This window comes from Sus scrofa, chromosome 16, assembly GCF_054392235.1.
Source record: "Sus scrofa isolate SSC_HxYL_T2T_F1_AM1 chromosome 16, Sscrofa_HxYL_maternal_Yorkshire_Landrace_v2.0, whole genome shotgun sequence".
In the NCBI taxonomy this organism is placed as follows: Eukaryota; Metazoa; Chordata; class Mammalia; order Artiodactyla; family Suidae; genus Sus; species Sus scrofa.
This window is the reverse complement of record NC_139398.1, coordinates 74,226,102-74,248,358: the sequence shown is the minus strand read 5'-3', so window position 1 is coordinate 74,248,358 and position 22,257 is coordinate 74,226,102. Positions and strand designations below refer to the sequence as shown.

Here is a 22,257-nt window from a genome sequence, read left to right as displayed (position 1 = left end):
ACTACTATGAACAATTAAAAACCAGTATGTTAAACAATCTAGAAGAAATGGATAAATTACTAGAAACATACTATCTACTAAGACTGAATCATAAATAAATAGAAAACATGACCAAACCAATTACCAGTCAGAAGACTGAATCAGTACTGAAAATTTTCACAAAAAAGAACAGCCCAGAACTGGGCTAGTTTTCACTGACTAATTTTACTAAGCATTTAAAGAAGAATTAATGCCAATTATTTTAAAATCTTTCAAAAAGTTTAAAAGAAAGGAATGCTCCCAAACTCACTATACAAGACCAGGATTATCCTACCCAAAGCCAGATAAGGATCTTGAACAAGAATAATAAAGCTGGAGGCCTAACACTTCTGATTTTAAACTATAATGCAAAGCTATCATAATCAAAACAGTATGGGTCTATTATAAAAATAGACACACAGACCAATGGAACAGAGGGTTCAGAAATAAACCCTCACATATGCGGCCAGCTAATATTTGACAATGGATTCAAGAATACTCAATGGAGAAGAGACAGTCTCATTCAACAAATGGTGCTGGGAACTGGATAACCACAGGTAAAAGAATTTGCATCAAATACAAATCAAAACCACAACAAACTACCACCTTACACCTGTTAGAATGGCTATAATAAAAAAGGCGAGAGATAATAAATACTACCTATGTAGGATGTGAAGAATAGGGAATCTTGGGTACTGATGATGAGAATGTAAATTAGTATGGTCACTATGAAAAACAGTATAGAAGAGTCTCAAAAATTAAAAGCAGAACTATCACATGATCCAGCAATCTTACTTCTGGGTACATATCTGAAAGAAATGAAATCGCTATCACTAAGAGGTTCCTGGACTTCCATGTTCACTGCAGCATCATTTATAGTAGCCAAGACATTGAGACAACCCAGGTACTATTGATGGATATATGAATAAAGAAAATATGACATAGACATATATACTATATATGTTATATAATTCTATATAATTTAAAATATTCATGCCAGAATTATAATTATTACATGGAACACTTGGATGTTGCCTGTGTCCTTAGGCATCAGCAATTCTTTAAAATAAAAAGGCCTTGTTCACTCACCTAAGATGGTTGTAAAAGGCTCAAGGGAAATAACCTCAGAACAAGTGCCTTAATCATGTACAATTATGATTAATGAAATCTCTAGTCAAATTCTACCACAAGAAATGCTCTTACAACAAAAATTCATTAGTATAACACAGCCACAAACATTTTTGCAAAATATCCTTACAGCAACAATTTGAAACATCCAAAGAATATGAACACTGAAGAATATTATTCTTTAAACTGTAAGTTATGAAAATGCAAAATTATCTAAAAGATGTCCGCATAAAAATAATCACCCAAATCCTATAAACCCATTTCACTAAATAGTTCTTTATGGCAAAGATCTAATGTGAAAATAATGATGATTTGGAAATATAAGTATGAAATCAAGTTCCTGAAAAAGTATATAAATTTAACTATCCTTCAAAGCTATTTTTTGAAATGGGAAAAAAATACCAGCAGTGTGTCAAAAGTGCTGTATTTCTGTTCAGAACAATGATTTAGAGTTACACAGCTTACCATGGGTAGAGTTCCTCCCCAAGGTTGATGGTATCTGCAAAGAGGTCAAGCTACTCATTATCTTGAATGCTGGCTGTAAAATCATCAGCTTCCAATTGTTTGATAGGATGGAATATGAAAACATTGCAAAGAACTGACAGAGGAAAAAGATTCAAAATCCTACTCCACCACAAATGACTCCCTGTGTGACCTCTGAAAGGGAGCTGGGTAACTAAATCGATGTTTAAGCCCACCCAACAGGGTAAGCGACTGAATCATCAGTAAGAATGCTGAAGGAGTTTGCGCTGTGGCACACTGGGTTAAGAATCTGATTGCATCAGTTTCGGTTGCTGCAGAAGCAGGGGTTTGATCCCTGGCTCAACACGTGGGTTAAGAATCAGGTGTTGCTGCAACTGTGGCATGGGTCACAGCTGTGGCTTGGATTCAGTCCCTGGGCTGGAAAATTACATATGCCATGGGTGCATAAAAAAAAGAAGAATGCTAAAACCATGGCCTAGAAAAGCATCGGCACTGCAAAATAGGTCTGCATATGAAAGAGAATAAACATACACTTACACCAATCTTGCTCATCATATGGCCTTCAATAAGAATATAAAATAAACTTTAGATACTGAAAATAGCCCCTTGAGACAAAAAAATATTCCACAAGTCCACACTATATAAATGTTTTAACTAAATCAAAGGTCATTTTTAGCTTGCAGTTGCAGAGATAACGCTGTCAGAGGAAAGACAATTAAGGCATCTCATGTCATATTGCCATCTCCACCTGTTTTCCTAAGCCTGTTGCAGCTGTTTGCACCAATTGCATAAAATAACTGCCTAAAATAGCCCTTGGTCTCCTTCCAGACTCAGCATCTTCCTTTCTTTGCTAAAGGCTGCTTCCCTATGCATCTCTCCCAGGTAAGTAGGGATGAGACTGAAAAGGTGGCAGCATCATTGAGGGAAGAAGACACTGTGAGAGCCTTTTTCCACCAAATGGAGCATGCTAGCACATACTTTGCAGAACTTGTGGTCTGGACATGAACTAGGGTAGGAGACCAACCCCTAAGAAGACCCTTAAAACAGACAGAGCTCAGTTTAGATAGATTCTCAGAAAAACTTACAGCTTTCAATTTCCAGGGTGCAATTTTGTTCATCCAGTGGGTACCGCCTTAGGTCCATCATGCAGGCAGCTGTGGTTGTGATTCTAGAAGAGAAATATCAATGACATATGCTGTTAGCTGGTCCATGACTGGAGTTGGAAAAATTAAATCTAAGTCTCAAAGAAGATAGAACTGGACCTCTAGGAAACTGATTTAGTCTAAGTGCTAACAAAATAAGAGTGCTACTACTGTGAACAGCTATTTTCCTTGATGAGCCTGGTGATATTTGGAAATTCAACAGAGTGGACCGAATAAGCATTTCATAAGATGTGGTCCACTACCTATCTGGTACCAAAACCACCTGGCAGCATTTGTTAAACATGCAGTTTTCATTGTCCAGTAGATCTTGGGCATGGGCTGGGCCATCCCAGAACTCTATTTTACTAGCATCCCAGGTGACTGAGAACACCAACATGGACATTACTCTTCTGCTCTTGTCTGTTTTCTCCTCCCTTTCTCAAGATCCTAAAATCTAATTGTCCATCAATCTTGGCTTTGATCCAACATTTCTGACTTTTCTATACATTGTATATACATTACTTTGCAAGTGTGTTAGTACAACACACAATAAGCCTTTCATCTATCACCTGATTTGCTCTGTCTTGAAAAATCATATATTCTCATGGCCTGTTAGTGAGCTTTCTCCTATTGATTGGTAGTTATTTACTTATAACACATGATACACATTAATTTATCAGGAAGAAGTGATTTTTGCCTCCTTAATGTCTTTATATTTCTCTGTCATCATTTTTCACTAATCTTACTTTTCATGAATTGAAGACTTAATGGAAAGAGCCAAAAAAATCAGTACTAAGTGATTTATCAGTATGGTTTCTGATCATTAAGGCAGCATGATGATTCAGAAAAGCACAAGGGTTAAAACAAACAGACATAGGTATGAATTCTAATTCTGCCTCACCAACTGTGATACACATCAAGCTGATTAATATCTAATTGACCTTAGTTTGTCTGTAAAAATAAGTCATTATTAATAACAATAATAATTACCTAATGGAGTTTCTTATGAATAAATATATTTTTTGTAAAGAATACAAAAGAGTACCTACACATAATAGGCACTTTACATCTCCTTAAAAAAATAAGAGGAAAATTTGATGTTAAATTTGATGAAATTTGGCTTTAATTACTCGGAGGGGCACTATGCTCTGTTGGAAATAGAAATAAGATGCAGTCCCAGCTTGGAAGAAACAATCCAGAGCTAGAACTTATTCATGAAAAAGTTTTGGGCAGAGCTTAGACAAACAGTCCAAATATATTGAATCTATAATATTCCTTAGATGTGAGAGATCTGCTCCTCAGTTGTTGGATGGAAAGAAGTAATTGACCTAATTTAATTAGTGCATGACTCTTTAGGTTCGATGTCTGCTTCACTAAGGTCTGTACTCTGTTAATTTTTGTTTTCCTCTTTAGTGATAAGATTATTACTTGATTCCTTCCTCTCTTTTACCAGGAGTTCGCTATTCTGCCTCAACTCCCATTCATCTCCACCTCCTTCCTCAGAATCTATGCCCCACGGCCTCACTTCTACAGTATCTTCATCTCCCAGCCTCTCCAATTGCCTCCTTACTATTATCCATAGAACAGTCAGATGTTTTAAAACAAATGAGATTTTATCACTTGTCCTTGCAAATTTTAGGGGCTCTTCCAAAAAAATCTGAAGTCATGGATTTGGCCCACTGTGCTGTGAATAATGTCACCCTTCCTGGTATACTTTCTCTAAGTCCTCACTCACTATTTTTAGCTTTTATATTTGTTATCTCTGTCTAGAATAGGTGTCTCTTAAATAAGTTATTCAAAGAGCCCTCTTTTCTGATCTTTTAGCTCAAATATCATTTCCTCTGAAAGGCCTTTCCTAAGCAGCCCACCCAAAGTGGCTGCCTTAACTAATGACCAATGGTAGCTGTTTATTTCCTTCAAGGAATTACTATAGTATGAAATTATTGTGCTTATTTCTTTTTTGTAAGAACTAATTCTCAGAGTTCCCGTCGTGGCACAGTGGTTAACGAACCCGACTAGGAACCATGAGGTTGCGGGTTCGATCCCTGACCTTGCTCAGTGGGTTAACGATCCGGCATTGCCGTGAGCTGTGGTGTAGGTTGCAGACGCGCCTCGGATCCAGCGTCGCTGTGGCTGGCTCTGGCGTCGGCTGGTGGCTACAGCTCCTATTCGACCTCTAGCCTGGGAACCTCCATATGCCATGAGAGCGGCCCAAGAAAATGGCAAAAAGACAAAAAAAAAAAAAAAAAAAAAAAGAAAAAAAAAAGAACTAATTCTCCCAGTAAAATATAAGCTGTTAGAAGACAGACTTTCTTTCTATTTACTGTAAGGGAATCAAAAATATCTGTTGAATGGATAAATGAATGAATTATAAAGAGTCAAGCAGTTGGTTTTGATGTTCATGGATCTTTTATTTGAAGGACTAATTCATTGTATCATTTCTCTTCTTTTTAAACTTACCATGTGTCTTTGGCTTGAGAGCTTCTTTTTATATTTTTAACACTCAAATTTTAATCCATTTAATTAGCATTACATAAATAGTACCAGAGTTATCTTACTATCAAGCAGTTTATTTCTGCTTTCAATGGACTGATAAAATTTCTGTATTTTATAAATTCTAAAAAGTGCATAAAAATTAACATTCATATTTAATTATTTATTCAGGGTTTTAAAAGGACACTTTATTTTGGCTATATGATATCTTGCTAAATTTTGCCTAGTCCACTGATTCCTTTTTTTTAATGTGTACATGCAACTTGAATTTCTGCTAACATACAGGAACCTGTATTGGTCTAGAGAAGAAATTTTCAGAAGAAATAAAATTAGATACATGGTTTGCATAGCAAACTTTCATGCTATTTATGTAAAACAGCATAATCAATATCTTGAGACACTAGAGAAAATTAATTTCACTTGGTGAACGCAAATGACAGGAGAAGTACAAAGGAACACATATGATAAAAAAGGAGAGCTTTAAATTGATACCCAAATGTGGGAGTGACATGAAATTTGCAATTGCTACTATAGGGTGTGGTTCACACTTTCTGCTGATGCATACTGTGGTATCTAACATCTATGGACACCAGTGTCATAAACAAGAAAAATAAAATGACTAATGCTAATGTGGATGCAATGGATTTCTGCTCATGTTTTAAAAATAAAATGTTTTCCTCACATCAACATTCATATTTACATCAAGATTTTACTTCTTTAATGCTATAATACACGTGTTATAGTTGACATTAATAACCCTTTGTGTCTCCTGTTGGATTAAAACAGAAACTTTGTAGCCAAAATAACAACTGTTTTTTCATTCTTCAAAAAATTATTGAAGTGTAGTTCATTTACAATGTTAAGTTCTGCTATATAGCAATGTAATTCAGTTACATATCCATTCTTTCCCCATATAGGATATCCCAGAATATTAAGTAGAGTTCCTTGTGCTATACAGGAAGTCCCTGTTGGGCATCCATTCCATACACAACAGTGCCTATGCCAATCCTAAACTTCTAATCCATCCCCTCCCCCTACACTTCCACTCTGATAAGCATACATTTGCTTTCAAAGTCTGTGAGTCTGTTACTGTTTTGTAAATGATTCACCTGTATCATTTTCCAGATTCTACATGTAATTAATATGATATTTGTCTTTATCTGACTATTTCACTTAGTATGATAATCTCTAGGTTCATCTATGTTGCTGTGAATGGCTTCCTTTCCTTCTTTTTATGGCTGAGTAATGTTCCATTATAGATTGATGATAGATAGATAGATAGATAGATAGATAGATAGATAGATAGATAGATAGATACCACATCTTCTTTATCTGATCCTCTGTTGATGAACATTTAGACAGCCTCCATGCCTTAGCTATTATAAATAGTGGTGCAATGAACATTGGGGTGCATGTATCTTTTTGAATTATGGTTTTCTCTGGATATATCCCTAGGAGTGGGATTGCTGGATCATATAGTAGTTTCATATTTAGTTTTTTTAGGAGTCTCCATATAGTTCTCCATAGTAGTTGCATCTGCTTACATCTCCCCCCAACAGTGTAGAAGGGATCCCTTTTCTCCATATCCTTTCCAGCATTTAACGTTTGCAGGCTTTTGATAATGGCCATTCTGACTGGTGTGAGGTGATACGTCATTGTATTTTCTCATTTTCATTTCTCTAGTAATTACTGATGCTGAGCAACTTTTCATGTTTTTTTTTTCCCTATCTGTCTTCTTTGGAGAAATGTATTTAGGTCTTCTGTTTATTTTTTGATTGGTCTTTGATATAGAGCTGCATGAGCAGTATGTACATTTTGGAGATTATTATTTTCAAAGATTTTCTCCCATTTTGCAGGCTATCTCTTCATTTTGTTTATGGTTTCCTTTGTTGTCTAAGGCTTTTAAATTTAATTAGGTCCCATTTGTTCCCATTTGTTGATTTTTTTTATTTTCATTACTCTAGGAGGTGTATCCAAAATACATATTGTGTGATATGTCAAAGAGTGTTCTGTCTATGGTTTCCTTTAGGAATTTTAGAGTATCCAGTCTTAACATTTAGGTCTTTAATCCATTTTCATGTATGGTTTTAGGGAGTGTTCTAATTTCATTCTCTTTATATGTAGCTGTCCAGTTTTCCCAGCACCATTAATTGAAGAAACTGTTGTTTCCACTGTATATTTCTGCCTCATCATATGTTAATTGAACACAGGTGCTTGGGTTTATTTTTGTGCTTTCTATCCTGATCCATTGATCATTATTTCTGTTTTTAACTAGTACCGTACTTTTTTTTTTTTTTTAAGGGTTGCACCTACAGCATATGGAAATTCCCAGCCTAGGGGTCAAATCACAGCTGCAGCTGCCAGCCTATGCCACAGCCACAGCAACATGGGATCCAAGCCACGTATGCAAACTACACCACAGCTCAGAGCAATACCAGATCCTTAAACCCACTGAGTGAGGCTGGGGATCAAACCCACATCCTCATGGATACCATTTGGGTCCATAACTCACCAAGCCATTATGGGAACTCCAGGACCATACAGTTTTGACGACTGTTGGCTTATTGTATAGTCTAAAGTTGGGGAACCTAATTCCTCTACATTTTTCTTTCTCAGGATTTCTTTGCCCATTTGGGGTCTTTTGGGTTTCTACACAAATTTAAAAAAAAAAAGGTTCTAGTTTGTGAAAAATTCCATTGGTAATTTGATAGGAATTGCATTGAATCTGTATACTGCTTTAGGTAGTATAATCATTATGACAAAACTGATATTTCCAATCCAAAAACATGGTATACCTTTCTATTTGTGTCATATTCAATTTCTTTCAACAGCGTCATAGTTTTTAGAGTACAGGTCTTTTGCCTTCTTAGGTAGGTTCATTCCTAGGTATTTTTTCTTTTTGATGTGATGGTAAATGGGATTATTTCTTTAATTTCTCTTTCTCATCTTTCATTGCTAGTGTATAGGATGGCAACAGATTTTTGCATATTAATTTTATATCCTGCAACTTTACCAAATTCATTGATATACTCTAGTAGTTTTGTGGTAGCATCTTTAGGATTTTTTTATGTATAGTATCATGTCATCTTCAAACAGTGATCATTTTACTTCTTCTTTTCCCATTTGGATTCCTTTCATTTCTTTTTCTTCTCTGATTGCCATGGCTGGGACTTCCAAAACTGTGTTGAATGAAAGTGGTGAGAGTGGACATCCTTATCTTGTTCCTGATATTAAAGAAAGTGCTTTCAGTTTCTCTCTGTTGAGAATTATATTAGCTATGGGTTTATCATATAAAGCCTTTAATATGTTGAGGGAGATTCCCTCTATGCTCACTTTCTGGAGAGTTTTTATCATAAATGGGTGCTGAATTTTGTCAAAAGCCTTATGACAAAAGGCTTTATCATATGTCTTTTATTCTTCAGTTTGTTAGTGTGGTATATCACACTGATTGATTTGCAGATATTGCCGAATCCTTGCATCTCTGGGATAAATCCAGCTTGATCATGGTGGATGATTATTTTAATGTATAGTTGTATTTGGCTTGATAATATTTTGTGGAGGATTTCTGCATCTATGTTCATCAGTGATATTGGCCTGTACCTAGAGACAAATGACAATGAAGATAAAACAATCTAAAACCTATGAGATGTGCCTAAATAGTTTTGAGAGGGAAGTTTATAGCAATACAATCTTACCTCAGTAAACAAGAAAGATCTCAGAATCTAATCTTACACCTAAAGCAACTAGTGAATGGGGAGGAGGGATGTACTGGGGGGGTGAGACTGGCAATGTGCACACAGAGGTATACGAAATGCTGTGCCAATGGGGACCTGCTGTACATCACAGGAAATCTACCCAATATGCTGTGATAATCCATATGGGAAAAGAATCTGAAAAAGAATGGGTGTGTGTACATGCATAGCTGAATCACTTTGTTGTAAAGCAGAAATTATCACAACATTATAAATCAACTATACTTCAATAAAATTTTAAAGATGAAAAAATAAACAAAACCCAAAGTTAGTAGAAAGAAAGAAATCATAAAGATCACAGCATAAATAAATCAAATAGAGATGAGGAAAACCACAGGAAAGATCAAAGAAACTAAAAGCTGGTTCTTTGAAAAGATAAACAAAGCTGATAAACTTTTAGTCAGACTCATCAAGAAAAAAAAGGAGAGGACTGAAATCAATAAAATTATAAATGAAAAAGAAGTTACAACTGACAGAGCAGAAATACAAAGGATTTTAAATGACAACTGCAAACAACTATATGCTAACAAACCAGACAACCTAGAAGAAATGGAAAAATTCTTACAAAAGGTACAACCTTACAAGACTGAACCAGGAAGAAATAGAAAAATATGAATAGACCAATCAATCACAAGTACTGAAATTGAAACTGTGATTCAAAAACTTCCAAAAAACAAAAATCTAGGACCAGATGGCTTCTGGCTTCACAGGCAAATTCTATCAAACACTTCAAGAAGAGTTAATACCCATTTTTATGAAACTATTCTAAAAAATTGCAGAGGGAGAAACACTCCTAAGCTCATTTTATGAGGCCTCCATCACCCTGACACCAAAAACAGACACAATAATCTATTTGGAATCCTTATCATACAGAATAAATGACCTGGGACAAATCACTTACACTCTCCAATACTTGATTGCTTCTGATCACATGGATTAAAAACCTGATATCCTGCTTGGTTTTGAAATGATAAAAGGAGGAAGAAATCTGTAATTCATAAAATGTTCTGCATCTTTTGTTATTACTGACTGCTACTGAGTAAATACAGTGAAAACTACTAGTTACTTGGAGGTATTTTTGTTTTGTTTTGTTTTTTTGACTTTTTTACTATTCAATGAATTTATTACATTTATAGTTGTACAATGATCATCACAATCCAATTTTATAGGATTTCCTTCCCACAACCCCAGTGCATCCCCCCACCCCCCAAACTGTCTCCTTAGGAAACTGTAAGTTTTTCAAAGTCTGTGAGTCAGTATCTGTTCTGCAAAGAATTTCATTCTGTCCTTTTTTCAGATTCCACATGTCACTGAAAATATTTGATGTTGGTGTCTCATTGTCTGACTGAATTCACTCAGCATGATAATTTCTAGGTCAATCCATGTTGCTAAAAATGCTGGTATTTCATTAATCTTAATGGCCGAGTAATATTCCATTGTGTATATGTACCACCTCTTCTTGAGCCACTCTTCTGTTGATGGACATTTAGGTTGTTTCCATGTCTTGGCTATTGAAAATAGTGCTGCAATGAATATTGGAGTGCATGTGTCTTTTTGAGTCATGGTTTTCTCTGGGTAGATGCCCAGGAGTGGGATTGCTGGATCAAATGGTAGTTCTATTTCTAGTTTTCTGAGGAATCTCCATACTGTGTTCCACAGTGGTTGCATCAATTTACAATCCCACCAACAGTGTAATAGAGTTCCTTTTTCTCCACACCCTCTCCAGCACTTATTGTTTGTAGACATTTTGATGATGGCCATTCTGGCTGGTGTAATGTGGTACCTCATAGTGGTTTTGATTTGCATTTCTCTCATAATGAGTGATGTTGAACATCTTTTCATGTGTTTTTTGGCCATCTGTATCTCTTCTTTGGAGAACTGTCTGTTTAGATCTTCTGCCCATTTTTTGATGGGGTTGTTTGTTTTTTTGAGCAGTAGGAGGTGTTTAAAATTTTGGAGATTAATCCCTTGTCAGTTGATTCATTTGCAAAGATTTTCTCCTATTCTGTGGGTTGTCTTTTGGTTTTGTTTAGGGTTTCCTTTGCTGTGCAGACACTTTTAAGTTTAAGTAGGTCCCATTTGTTTATTTTTGTTTTTACTGTCATTACTCTAAGAGGTGGATCTGAGATGATGTTGCTGTCATTTATGTCAGAGAGTGTTTGGCATACGTTTTCCTCTAAGAGATTTATAGTATCTGGTCTTATATCTAGGTCTTTAATTCATTTTGAGTTTTTTTTTTTTTTTGCGTATGGTGTTAGGAAGTGTTTTAATTTCATTCTTTTCCATGTGACCATCCAGTTTTCCCAGCACCACTTATTGAACAGGCTGTCTTTTCTCCATTGTATATTCTTGCCTTCTTTGTCATAGATGAGTTGGCTGTAGGTGTGGGTTTAATTCTGGACTTTCTATCCTGTTCCACTGATCTATATGTCTGTCTTTGTGCCACTACCATACGGTTTTGATGATTGTTGCTTTGTAGTATAGTCTGAAGTCCAGGAGTCTGATTCCTCCAGCTCAATTTTTCTTTTTCAGGATGTCTTTGGCTATTCCGGGTCTTTTGCGTTTCCAAAAAAACTTTAAAATATTTCGTTTGAGTTCTGTGAAAAATGTCCTTGGTAATTTGATAGGGATTGTATTGAATCTGCACATTGCCTTGGGTAGCATAGTCATTTTGATAACATTAACTCTTCCAATTCACGAGCATGGTATATCTTTCCATCTATTTGTGTCATCTTTGATTTCTTTCATCAGTGTCTTATAGCTTTCCAAGTACAAGTCTTTTGTCTCTTTAGGTAGGTTTACTCCTAGGTATTTTATTCTTTTGGATGCAATGGTAAACAGGATTGCTTCCCTAATTTCTTTTTCTGATCTTTCCTTGTTAGTATATAGAAATGCCATCGATTTCTGTGTATTAATTTTGTATCCTGCAACTTTGCCAAATTCATTGATGAGCTCTAACAATTTCCTGGTAGAGTCTTTAGGATGGTAGTATGTTTGTAGACATGAAGAAATGTAGAATAATCATACATGTCATAAGCAACAAAGGGCTATAAAATATGTCGTAAATCACTTCCTAGCATAAATATTCAAAAAGAGTCATTATGTCATTTTTGTATATGAACTTATCTTAACAAATTTTAAGATAAAGTACCAACATGTGTAACAAACCTGCATATTTTCTATGTGCATTGTTAGATCAGAAACCATGTCTTTTTTTTGTCTTATGTGTATCTCAGGCACCAAGTGCTGGCATATATCACTAATACAATATTAAAATAATAATAAAAAAAGAATAATAATAATGACAACAATATAAGACAAGCAAAGACAGTCATAGTCATACATATTCTCAAACTAAGGATTTTGAAGCAGTTTTCTACACTAAGTTCTGAGTTAATTCATGCAAATAATTCTCAAATAAATTTAAAAGACAAAAGAAAAATCCAACCTGAAATGAATCTCATTCAGGAAAGTTCAATGATCAGCATCAAATTCTATTCTCTGGGATTTTCTGATTTATAAAGGGGCTAAGCTTCTCTAGGAATAAGGCAATACAGCAAATATACTTAAAAGGTTCTTCATGAACATGCCTTTTCTGTATCCTGATAAATATCCTCTATTGGACTTAAATTAGTTAACATCACTGCTAGGAGTCTTGAGGTAAAGCTAGTAACTCATTAGGCAAGTATCCTGATTACATTTTAATACCATTGTGAAATATATGAAGACAGCTCTGTTTTCCATCAAGGAAACCATCAGTGATGCCTCCAGAATGTACCTGATTTACCTGTAGCAAATATTTTAGTTAGAAGTGGAAATGTGTTTTCTTTGGGGCTGACTTCTATTTCATAATGAGAAGCACCTTTGGGGAATACCAATATTCTGACTGGCATAGAATAATTTTAGATAAACTTTTTATTCCTTAGCCATTGGGCACTATCATCCAAAAACGATTTATGTCATAAAATAGTGACACAGTACAAGAAAACCTAAGTATTTAACATAGCTTAAAAGAGTCCCTACAGGTATCTACAAAATCAAGAAATAAAACATCTATGCCAGCATTTCATATCAGAACCATAACAGATATTTTATAGGGTCATTACTTGAGATTTAATGATATTGCTAAATCATGCCAAGTTTGAATATAACCAAAGACAGTTACTAAGTAATAACAGATACCTCTGCCCCTCAGCCAATAGGAATCATGCACACTTGTGGTCAGCAGACTTTTCAAGAGGGGCTTTAGGATCTGGAATATATGGTTAAACACATGCCTTATCCTGTGAAAAATATGTTAGGATTTCAGCCAGAGATTATTAAAAAGTGACTTTGATTTACTTTGTCTGATTTCTTATCTAGACAACCATCCAGTTATCTCTCACATACTAGTTTGTTTTTTTCAACATCTTTGTACGTTGTGTTTTAAGAAAATCAGATGCCTTATCCCCAGCTGTATTCAAAACATACCATTCTAATTCACAGCATGCTTTCACTTTGTTCAAAATTCACATTTACTTAAATATACAATTTATTCTAATTTCAAAGAATAAAGGAAACCTCTAGCATTAGTAGACATCATTAATAGAGAAAAATAGGGTGTTAAAAACAATCAACTGTCTGGAGTTCCCATCGTGGCACAGTGGTTAACGAATCAGACTAGGAACCATGAGGTTGCGGGTTTGATCCATGACCTTTCTCAGTGGGTTAAGGATCCGGCGTTGCCATGAACTGTGGTGTAGGTTGCAGACGTGGCTCGGATCCCGAATTGCTGTGGCTGTGGCATAGGCCAGTGGCTACTGCTCCGATTTGACCCCTAGCCTGGGAAACCTCCCTATGCTGTGGGAGCGGCCCAAGAAATGGCAAAAAGACAAAAAAATAATAATAATATAAATGATCAACTGTCAAAAAACATATTGATACATGTATTTTGCTAAAAATGAACACTGAAAACTTTAGATAGGAGGAAAAAGTCACATAGTGAATTTAAGCATTAGAGCATGAACTGAAGTTCTGAAAAGTTCTAAACAGCTCATCCAAGTCACTTCCCCTGAAAGTACTTAAAAATGTTTGCTTTAACACCTCCATGAAGTCTTAACATTATTTTGTACCTCAAAATCACTTTAGGAGTTCCTGTAGTGGCACAGTGGAAACGAATCAGACTAGGAACCATGAGGTTACAGGTTCAATCCCTGGCCTTACTCAGTGGGATAAGGATCCAGTGTTGTCGTGAGCTGTGGTGTAGGTCGCATTAGCGGCTTGGATCTGGCATTGCTGTGGCTGTGGCAGAGGCCAGTGGCTACAGCTCCGATTCGACCCCTAGCCTGGGAACCTCCTTTTTCCGCGGATGAGGCCCTAAAAAGACAAAAGACAAAAAAAATTAAAAATCACTTAGATAGGAAACTAATTTCTTACATATATCCCTCTTTTGACATGTTCTTGCTTTTTGTAGAGAAGAGCGAAAGTTGCCGTAGGAGTTAGGTAGCTTTGACTCTGCATTCTTGATAATAAACACAGCTCAATTTTTTTTTTCCTTTCTAGGGCTGTACCTGAGAGGTATGGAAGTTCCCAGGCTAGGGTTCAAATTGGACCTAGAGCTGCCAGCCTACACCACAGCCACAGGCACTGTAACATGGGATCTGAGCTGCCTACGTTGCAGCTTGCAACATTGCTGGGTCCTTAATCCACTGAGCAAGGCCAGGGATCGAACTCACATCTTCACGGAGACTATGTTAGTTTCTTAACCCGCTGAGCCACAATGGGAACTGCCTAAACACACCTCAGATTAACTGATCACCTACTAAGTTCCAGACACCAACGAGTGTTAACGAAATGTATCATTTCATGCACTATGAGGATTGCCCTATTAGAACCCCCATTTTATGGATAAGAAAATTGAGGCACAGAATGGTAGAATGATATTCTCCAAAAGTCACAGAGGGGAGTGATGGAGTTGAGGTTTAAATCTGGGATATTTGACTCCAAAGTTCACTGTAAGTAACTAGCTAGTTGACCTTGATGAAGTCATGCAGCTTCTCTGGAGGACTGGCCAGTTTCTCACAGCTCAAAGGAGCTTAGGAATTCTATAATGCTATGAAAATACATTACATGTTCTGTGGCCCTGTATATTTTGTAATTTTGTTTTACCCACACATTCAAATGCTGTGTTTCACAGCTGTTCATTCTGTTTTTGTCAATTATGTAGATTATCCCACCCTAGACAAGCAAATACAGGCCTCTCCCCAGGAGTCCCACTTAATATTCTCCCCTGATTGAAGGTCTCCCTCAGCATTTTTCTTCCAGCCTATGCTCTTGATTTACCCCCTCAGAGGCCTCCTGCTTAAATTAAAATCTCCAACACTCACACATAACTGTTTTTAAAAGCTCTTTACAAGTCCTCCTATAGAGTCACATGTGCTACTATGCTCAACTTGATAATCACCAAAAAAAGTAAGATTGCCAGCAATCATGTTTCCATTTGATAAATCGTGACTTTCACATTAGAGCTATTTGTACTCTTCCACAGCTGTTTGGCTTTCTGTGACTCTCGCCTTTTCTGGAATCTTATTCTCTGTAAAGATACCCTCCCCATTAAAGGCAACACAGGTTTTTGCTACAAATTCAGGTGTTATTATGAAAGACATTTCCTTAAATAACACGCCTAAGCAAGTCAAACATCAGTATTTAACAAAATCTTGTTTTGTAAGCACATAAATCCTACTCAATCAAAATAGTAATAGATACAGACATACCAGCCTGTAGTCAGTCCCTTGCTTACCAAGATGCCCCCTATTACATTCCTGATGGTCTCGTCCACAAATCCTGTTCTTCTCTTGGGAAAGAGATCTTCCTAGGTTATATCTTAAAGGAAGACTGAGTCCCTGAGAAAAAGCAATCATAAATATATATATTTTGCTTTTTATGTCTGCACCCACGACATGTGGAGGTTCCCACGCTAGAGTTGAATAGGAGCATAGCCTCTGGCCTACACCACAGCAACATGGGATCCGAGCCACAGCTGTAACCTGCACCACAGCTCACAGCAACGCCGGATCCCCAACCTACTCAGCCAGGCCAGGGATCGAACCCATGTCTCCATAGATACTAGCAGGATTCATTTCGACTGTACCACAATGGGAACTCCTTTTTTTCAATTTTTTGACTCACAACCTGACAACTGAAAATCTGGCTTAAAAAGCTCACTATAAGAGATATAATTATACCACAGCCACTTACCAATTGGAAAGACATATAGCTGGGACTCTAATTATTTCAACAGTGATTTGTTTTGTTTTCACAATTTAAAACAATGTTTAGATATACAACATACTTTTTGTTGCATTCATTAAAATATATTTAAAATATTTTATCTCACATCAGAGACATACCATTTCAGGGTGAGTTCATTCATTTCATTCCAGACTCTTAATTTTTTTTAACAAAATAAATGGCTCATAAACACTGATTTATAGATAGTCAGCAGCTGACTAAGACTACAACCTCAGCTAGGTGTACTGTCACTTCTACATCTAGTCCGGTATTATTTTATTTTATTTATTTTTCAATTTTAATTTTTGCATGGCTATAATTATTTTTTACCTAAATTTTATTGGAGTATAGTTGACCCAAAATGCTGTGTTAGTTTCAGGTGGACAACAAAGGACGCATGTACTTTATCTTATTTTATTTTTTTGGCCATGCCCATGCCACATAAAGGTTCCCAAGCCAGGAATCAAACCCACACCACAGCAGTGACCTGAGCTGCTGCAGTGATAACACTGGATCCTTAACTGGCTACACTAAAAGGGAACTCCCAGTATTATTTTAAAATGTAAACTACAAATGCTGGAGGCTTTCCTTTGTCTCTCCAGCTCCTCCCTGGAAAGGAGTTTGGTCACCCAGCAAACTCTGTGACCCCACAGACTAGACTGAATCAACTTCAAAATAGCTTCCATGGTTGTCTGGGTTCAGGAAGGATTTGGCCATTAGAGAAAAGACTGGAGTTTGGGGGGTGGGGAGAGTGGGATCAGAGGAATTGTACCCCAGGCCCCATGCCCGGGAACTCATGTACAGGTCCCTTGACTGTTCTTTATTCTCCTCTTTCAAGTCTGGGATGCTAGGGAGCTGATGACAACCTTCTGATTCTGTCTCTAGGAAGAAAAGGGGTTGCTGTTTTTTCTCTTTGTAAACTGCCTTTTTATTACATTCATCTCAAATTATCCCATTTTCACTATGCCATCTGTTTCCTGTTGGGTCTCTGACTGAGAGAATATATTATAGAAATGTATTTAAAATCTGAAATTTCTCTAGCTGGGCTGTCAACAAAATGAGAAGCATTCCATTCTTGAGTTCTTTGTCTTGGGATTTTAGGGGTGAGGGGATGAAGATTCCCTCTACCTTAAAAGAACTGCCTCCCCTCTATGAGTCCAGCCTTGGTACATCACAGCCCACCTGGAAAGCATTCTCCCTCCACCTTCGTCAAAGCAGCCCGTCTTCCCCTACCTGTGGCCACAGTCTCATCTTGTTTTATTTCCTTCCTAATATTTACACTATCTGATATAAGTCTGTGTATGCAACTTTTAGTCATTATTTTCTGTCTCCCTAGTAAGCTCAGAGTCAATGTTAAGTTGGGCTTTTCAGAAGTAGACCTGAAGGATGCTTATGAAGGATCACCACCTATGAAAGCAAGGTAGAGGAAGCAGGACTGGACAAAGGAGACTGCTGATGCAGGATGCTAGCCCATCAACACGGAAGTTCTGGTGGGAGTACTGCCCTCAGACGAACCCCTGTGAGGCTGAGATGACCTTTAAACCACATCTCTCCTCCACCATCACCATGCACACACACTTTCCTTGAGTAGCTGGCATCCGATGTCTGAGGAAAAGATGCACTCAATTATAAGGTCAGTGGGAAACATGTTCTGAGGTTGATTCAGCCTCCAACATGCCCTCACACATAGTTTCCTGTTGTACACAGCTGCCACTGTGATAACCTTAACCAGTAAAGCAAAATAGATTTTACTGTTATTGCTGCTGTTATTTTTTTAAGCATAAAAAATAAATTACTCAAAGCTGCCTCCTGTCACATACTGGCAACTCTGCTTGTGCTTTTGACTCTAATGAAAGCTACCAACACTGCCTTCTCAGACTTTTCTGCCACTGTGATCTCTAATGGCAGGTTTCCATCTCAGTGGAATTTCTGCTTTCCGAAGAATTAAGTCTTTTACATAAAACAGACACCAAATATGTGGGGAAATGTTTCACACCATTAAAAACTACAGGTTTGAATGAAAAACTTACACAATGCAGCATGTTAATTATATCTCAATAAAGCTGGAAGAAAAAATTAAAAATAAACAAAAACATAATACAACAATGTTTAAAAATGAGAAAAACACAAATTAAACCATGAGGATGATTATCTATCTAATCAGCAAAAAATTAAAGGCACGATAATATTCAGTACTACAGATTCTGCAGGGAAACAGAACCTCTCACGCGGGCTGCCAGTAGAAGAATAAACTGGTACAGACTTTCTGGATGGGACTGTAATACAGAGAAGTGGTGAGTACAGTGGTGAATCTAAGGTAAAACTTTCATACACAGGGCTCAGAGGTCAAGAACAGAGGCCGTGGTGACGAGTGGTCCTGGGCCCATGTTCTGATCCTGCCTCTTGCTGGGTAAGTCAATACCTAAAGAGCCTCTTGAGCCAACGCATAAAGAGAAGTTGCTATAACACCAAAGTAGGTTTGAACTCCAGACAATTATTTATTCAGAAATCTATGGAAGTGTGACCCTGAGAATCTCACCAAAAAGCAGTAAGACTAACTTTCTTCTGATCTGTGAAAATCATCTCATTTTTTCAGAAGCTTCTAGCCACGTAGGATGAAATTTTGAAACAGGGGCCAGGAGTGTCTATGGATCAGAGCAATTGAAAAATGAAATTCAGAGAGCCCTTTACCACTGAAGACTAATGCAAGCAAAACATCTAGAAACTAAGTTGGAAAAAAATGTACTTGAAAAATTCCCCCCAAAACATGTATGTAATGCAGGGTAGTTTAAAAACACAAGAGGAAAAGGAAAAAAAAATTGCCTTGTACCCAAATCATGGCACACTAAATAAGAAGCTTAAATGACTAAAGAATTAATGCAGAATAAAGTGAACCATTAAAAAATCAAAACCTGGGGCTTGTTTTCAAGCAGCTTTGAAAAAAAACAGAAAAGGCTCACAAAAAAGAACCCACAAACCTTCGCTGAAAATGACAATTGACAATGCAGATGACTAAAATATTATTGTAGCACATTGCAAAAACATAGGGAGGAAGACAATACATCTGATTTCCTGGATGAAAAATGAAACCCAAGAGCAGACAATATCAGAAGGAAAAGGTGTGTGTAACCCTCTTTTGATATGGATAATTTCATTTCCTCCAAGATGGGAGTTGGGAACATGGTTAGAAGAATGAGAAGATGGACAATCAAGTTAAAGAATGGCTATGCTGTCAATATTTTCCCACTCACCATCCAGGTCTGTCAGTTTCTCTCTAGAAAAGAAAAAAAAAAAAAAAGAAAAAAAAAACCTGTGGCAAACTGGCCTCATGATTCAGTAAAATGTTCCCTGGTATTAAACCCTGAAAATTAACTGTTTAACAAATGGCTGAAGGAGCTCTGCTGTTTCAGCTGAAGAAGAGAGCAGACGGATAGCTGTAATAAGAGCCTCTATTTATACGGAGGGCTCAAGGGAATGATGATCTGCTGTTCACATGGTCCAAAGAGGAAGCTCTAGTCATAAATTCTCACACGAAGGACATGGAGGATTTAGGTTAAATAGAAAGATGACTTGTCTGATAGTAAAAGCTATAAAATCATGAAACGGCTCCCCGGGGTAAATGGTAGATTTCCCTTTCTGGAAATGATGTGTAAAGAGGAAGCTCATCTGTCAGGGTGATGGAGGACAGCCTAAGCACGGCACCAGGATGGTCCCAGAGACAGTCTGTACTTTCTGGTTCTGCAAAGCAGCCTCTATCTTTAATTTACAGCAAGTGATGCAAAGGCCTAAATCCCTTGCAGCCTGAGCACACCTTTGCTAATTTGGTTTGTAATGGATTTCAGCTTAATAAAACAGACAATAACTTGAGGGGTTGCTAAATGTAATTAAATAAATGAAGAGGTGTAATACAGCCTATAAACATTAAAGCATTTCAAGGCATGCTAAATGACAACCAGAGCCAGGTAAAGATGTACTTCTCTGAGGGAATTTACAAAGAGAATTGTTTAGGACTGTTCTCAGAGCGCTAGGATGCAACATTAAATGTTGGTTATCATTTTCATGCTCACTGTTCACATTAGTTCAGGCTTTTGTGGTGATGTAACACCATAATGTTGCTAATGAGTAATTATTTCTAGAGCAATTATTTTTAAGTGATTAAGACACATTATACCACTGTGACACAACTGACATTACATTTGCTTTTTCAATAGCTTCCTTGCCCCCCACCCCCACTCCTTCTCCCCCAGAAGCATATTAGATTGTCATTTCCTCCAGGAAAAGAATAGACTAATAATTACCAGATGCATACTGTCCCTGAGCGAAATACAATGCAACAAGCTCATGTCTGCTAATTCTTAAATTACTGTGAGGGAGTTGAAGAGAGTATAAGGATTTTGAGTTGGGTAACATATACATTAAAAACCTCAATCTTACAAGTTTACCATCACTTGGACAATGACTGTGAGAAAGGTATTATGCCCTGAATGACAGTAAAGGTGTTGACAATATTAAAGTATCCATAAAGAACTTATATTTTGCACAGTGCATACTAAGCCCTGTAGAAGATATTTAATAAAATTAGTAAGATAGAGTCGTTGGCCTTAAGGACCCTAAAATCAAAGCCTGGATACCAGATAGACTGCTGTAGGAAGATATTAGCTTTGTCAGTCTGGATCACAACTCCAGCAACTAAAGCCAAGGCTGAAATCTCATTGAGACTATCTGAGCCTCAATAACATGAAGAACATAACAATATAAGCAATAAACTCTAAGAATGGATGTAAGGACTTAACCAATGCATAGAAATTGTTAAGCATGGACTAAGGAAAGTTACAAACTTTAGCTCTGAATACAAAAATAATTATATTTGCTTTATGTATATTTGTCGTATGTGTTAAGTAGGATTAATGTGTGTTATAAGACCTGAGATAGGGAGATAATTGGAAGCTGAAGTAGTCACTGCAGAGTAAATGAGCAATTGGCCAGGTGATGAAAGATGGGCAAGATTTTGCTAGAGTGTAGCTGGGAGGGTTTCCCACTAGCATAAAACAGTCTAAGCACATGCCCAAAGCCAGGACAAAGAGGTAAAATGGCTAGGGCAAATTGAGTGGTAATAAAATTTGTTGAGATTTGTCTGGTGAAAGGCTGCATGAAGACAAACGGCAATTGACCTTAACTTTCAGGCCAACTAGTTTTTGCATTTTATATAGAAAACTGCAGAGCACAATATGACATAACATGAAACAAAGTACAGATATTATAATTTACTTAAATCTTGATTGATGAATTGCAAACTCAGATGCCCAGAGGGTCAGGCTTATGGGCTCTGTAGTATAAGGAGAAGCCTCTACATAAAGCAGCAGAAAATGGTAGGAATTGGGGTAAAATGAAAAAAAAAAAAATACCCTGTCAGAACAAGATGTCAGTGCTTCAGCTTCAGAGGATTGTTGCCACATGGGAAATGGGGCCCTTTGTTTCTGACATTTAGATATTTTAAATGATAACAAGGAAATGCAAATTTTAAAATGAAATGTCCTTAATTTATAAAAATACCATGTTAGTCAAATAAAATACTTATTGTAATGGGGTATGTCCTGAGGGCTGACAGTAGGCAGCCCTTGATATTATCTGTGATTTTATGAATGAGGAAGGCAAGTCTCTGAAACATGAAATGACTTACTATAACTGACGCCGAGAGTGAGTTAGAGGCAGTGCTGAGATCTGAACCAAAAGGAACTTTATCCAAGATTAAACTACAACTCACTGGAGGTTCAGGCTTTATTCCACCCAGTGTGGAACAGTGTGAGCTCATGTCCAGAGCCAGGCCAGCTATGAGGTTCCAGGGTGACCTTTGTTTCACTCTAGAAGTCTTCCCATTTTAGATTATTTTTCATTACAACCTCCAAGGAGACAACGGAGCACATGAACAGAGGTCAAATTAATATTTTTCTAAAAAGCGTGAATGCATGTTC

General features: G+C 36.9%; 1 protein-coding gene across 2 annotated transcripts in view; it reads right to left on the bottom strand.

Moving 5' to 3' along the window:
* The window catches only part of GABRB2 (gamma-aminobutyric acid type A receptor subunit beta2), a 253,025-nt gene that overhangs the window by 128,970 nt on the left and 101,798 nt on the right, over positions 1-22,257 (bottom strand). For both annotated transcript variants that reach the window (XM_021077085.2, XM_021077086.2), the window contains exon 5: positions 2,715-2,797. In XM_021077085.2, coding sequence (XP_020932744.1) covers positions 2,715-2,797 — 83 coding nt within the window. The remainder of the gene's footprint in view (positions 1-2,714; positions 2,798-22,257) is intronic.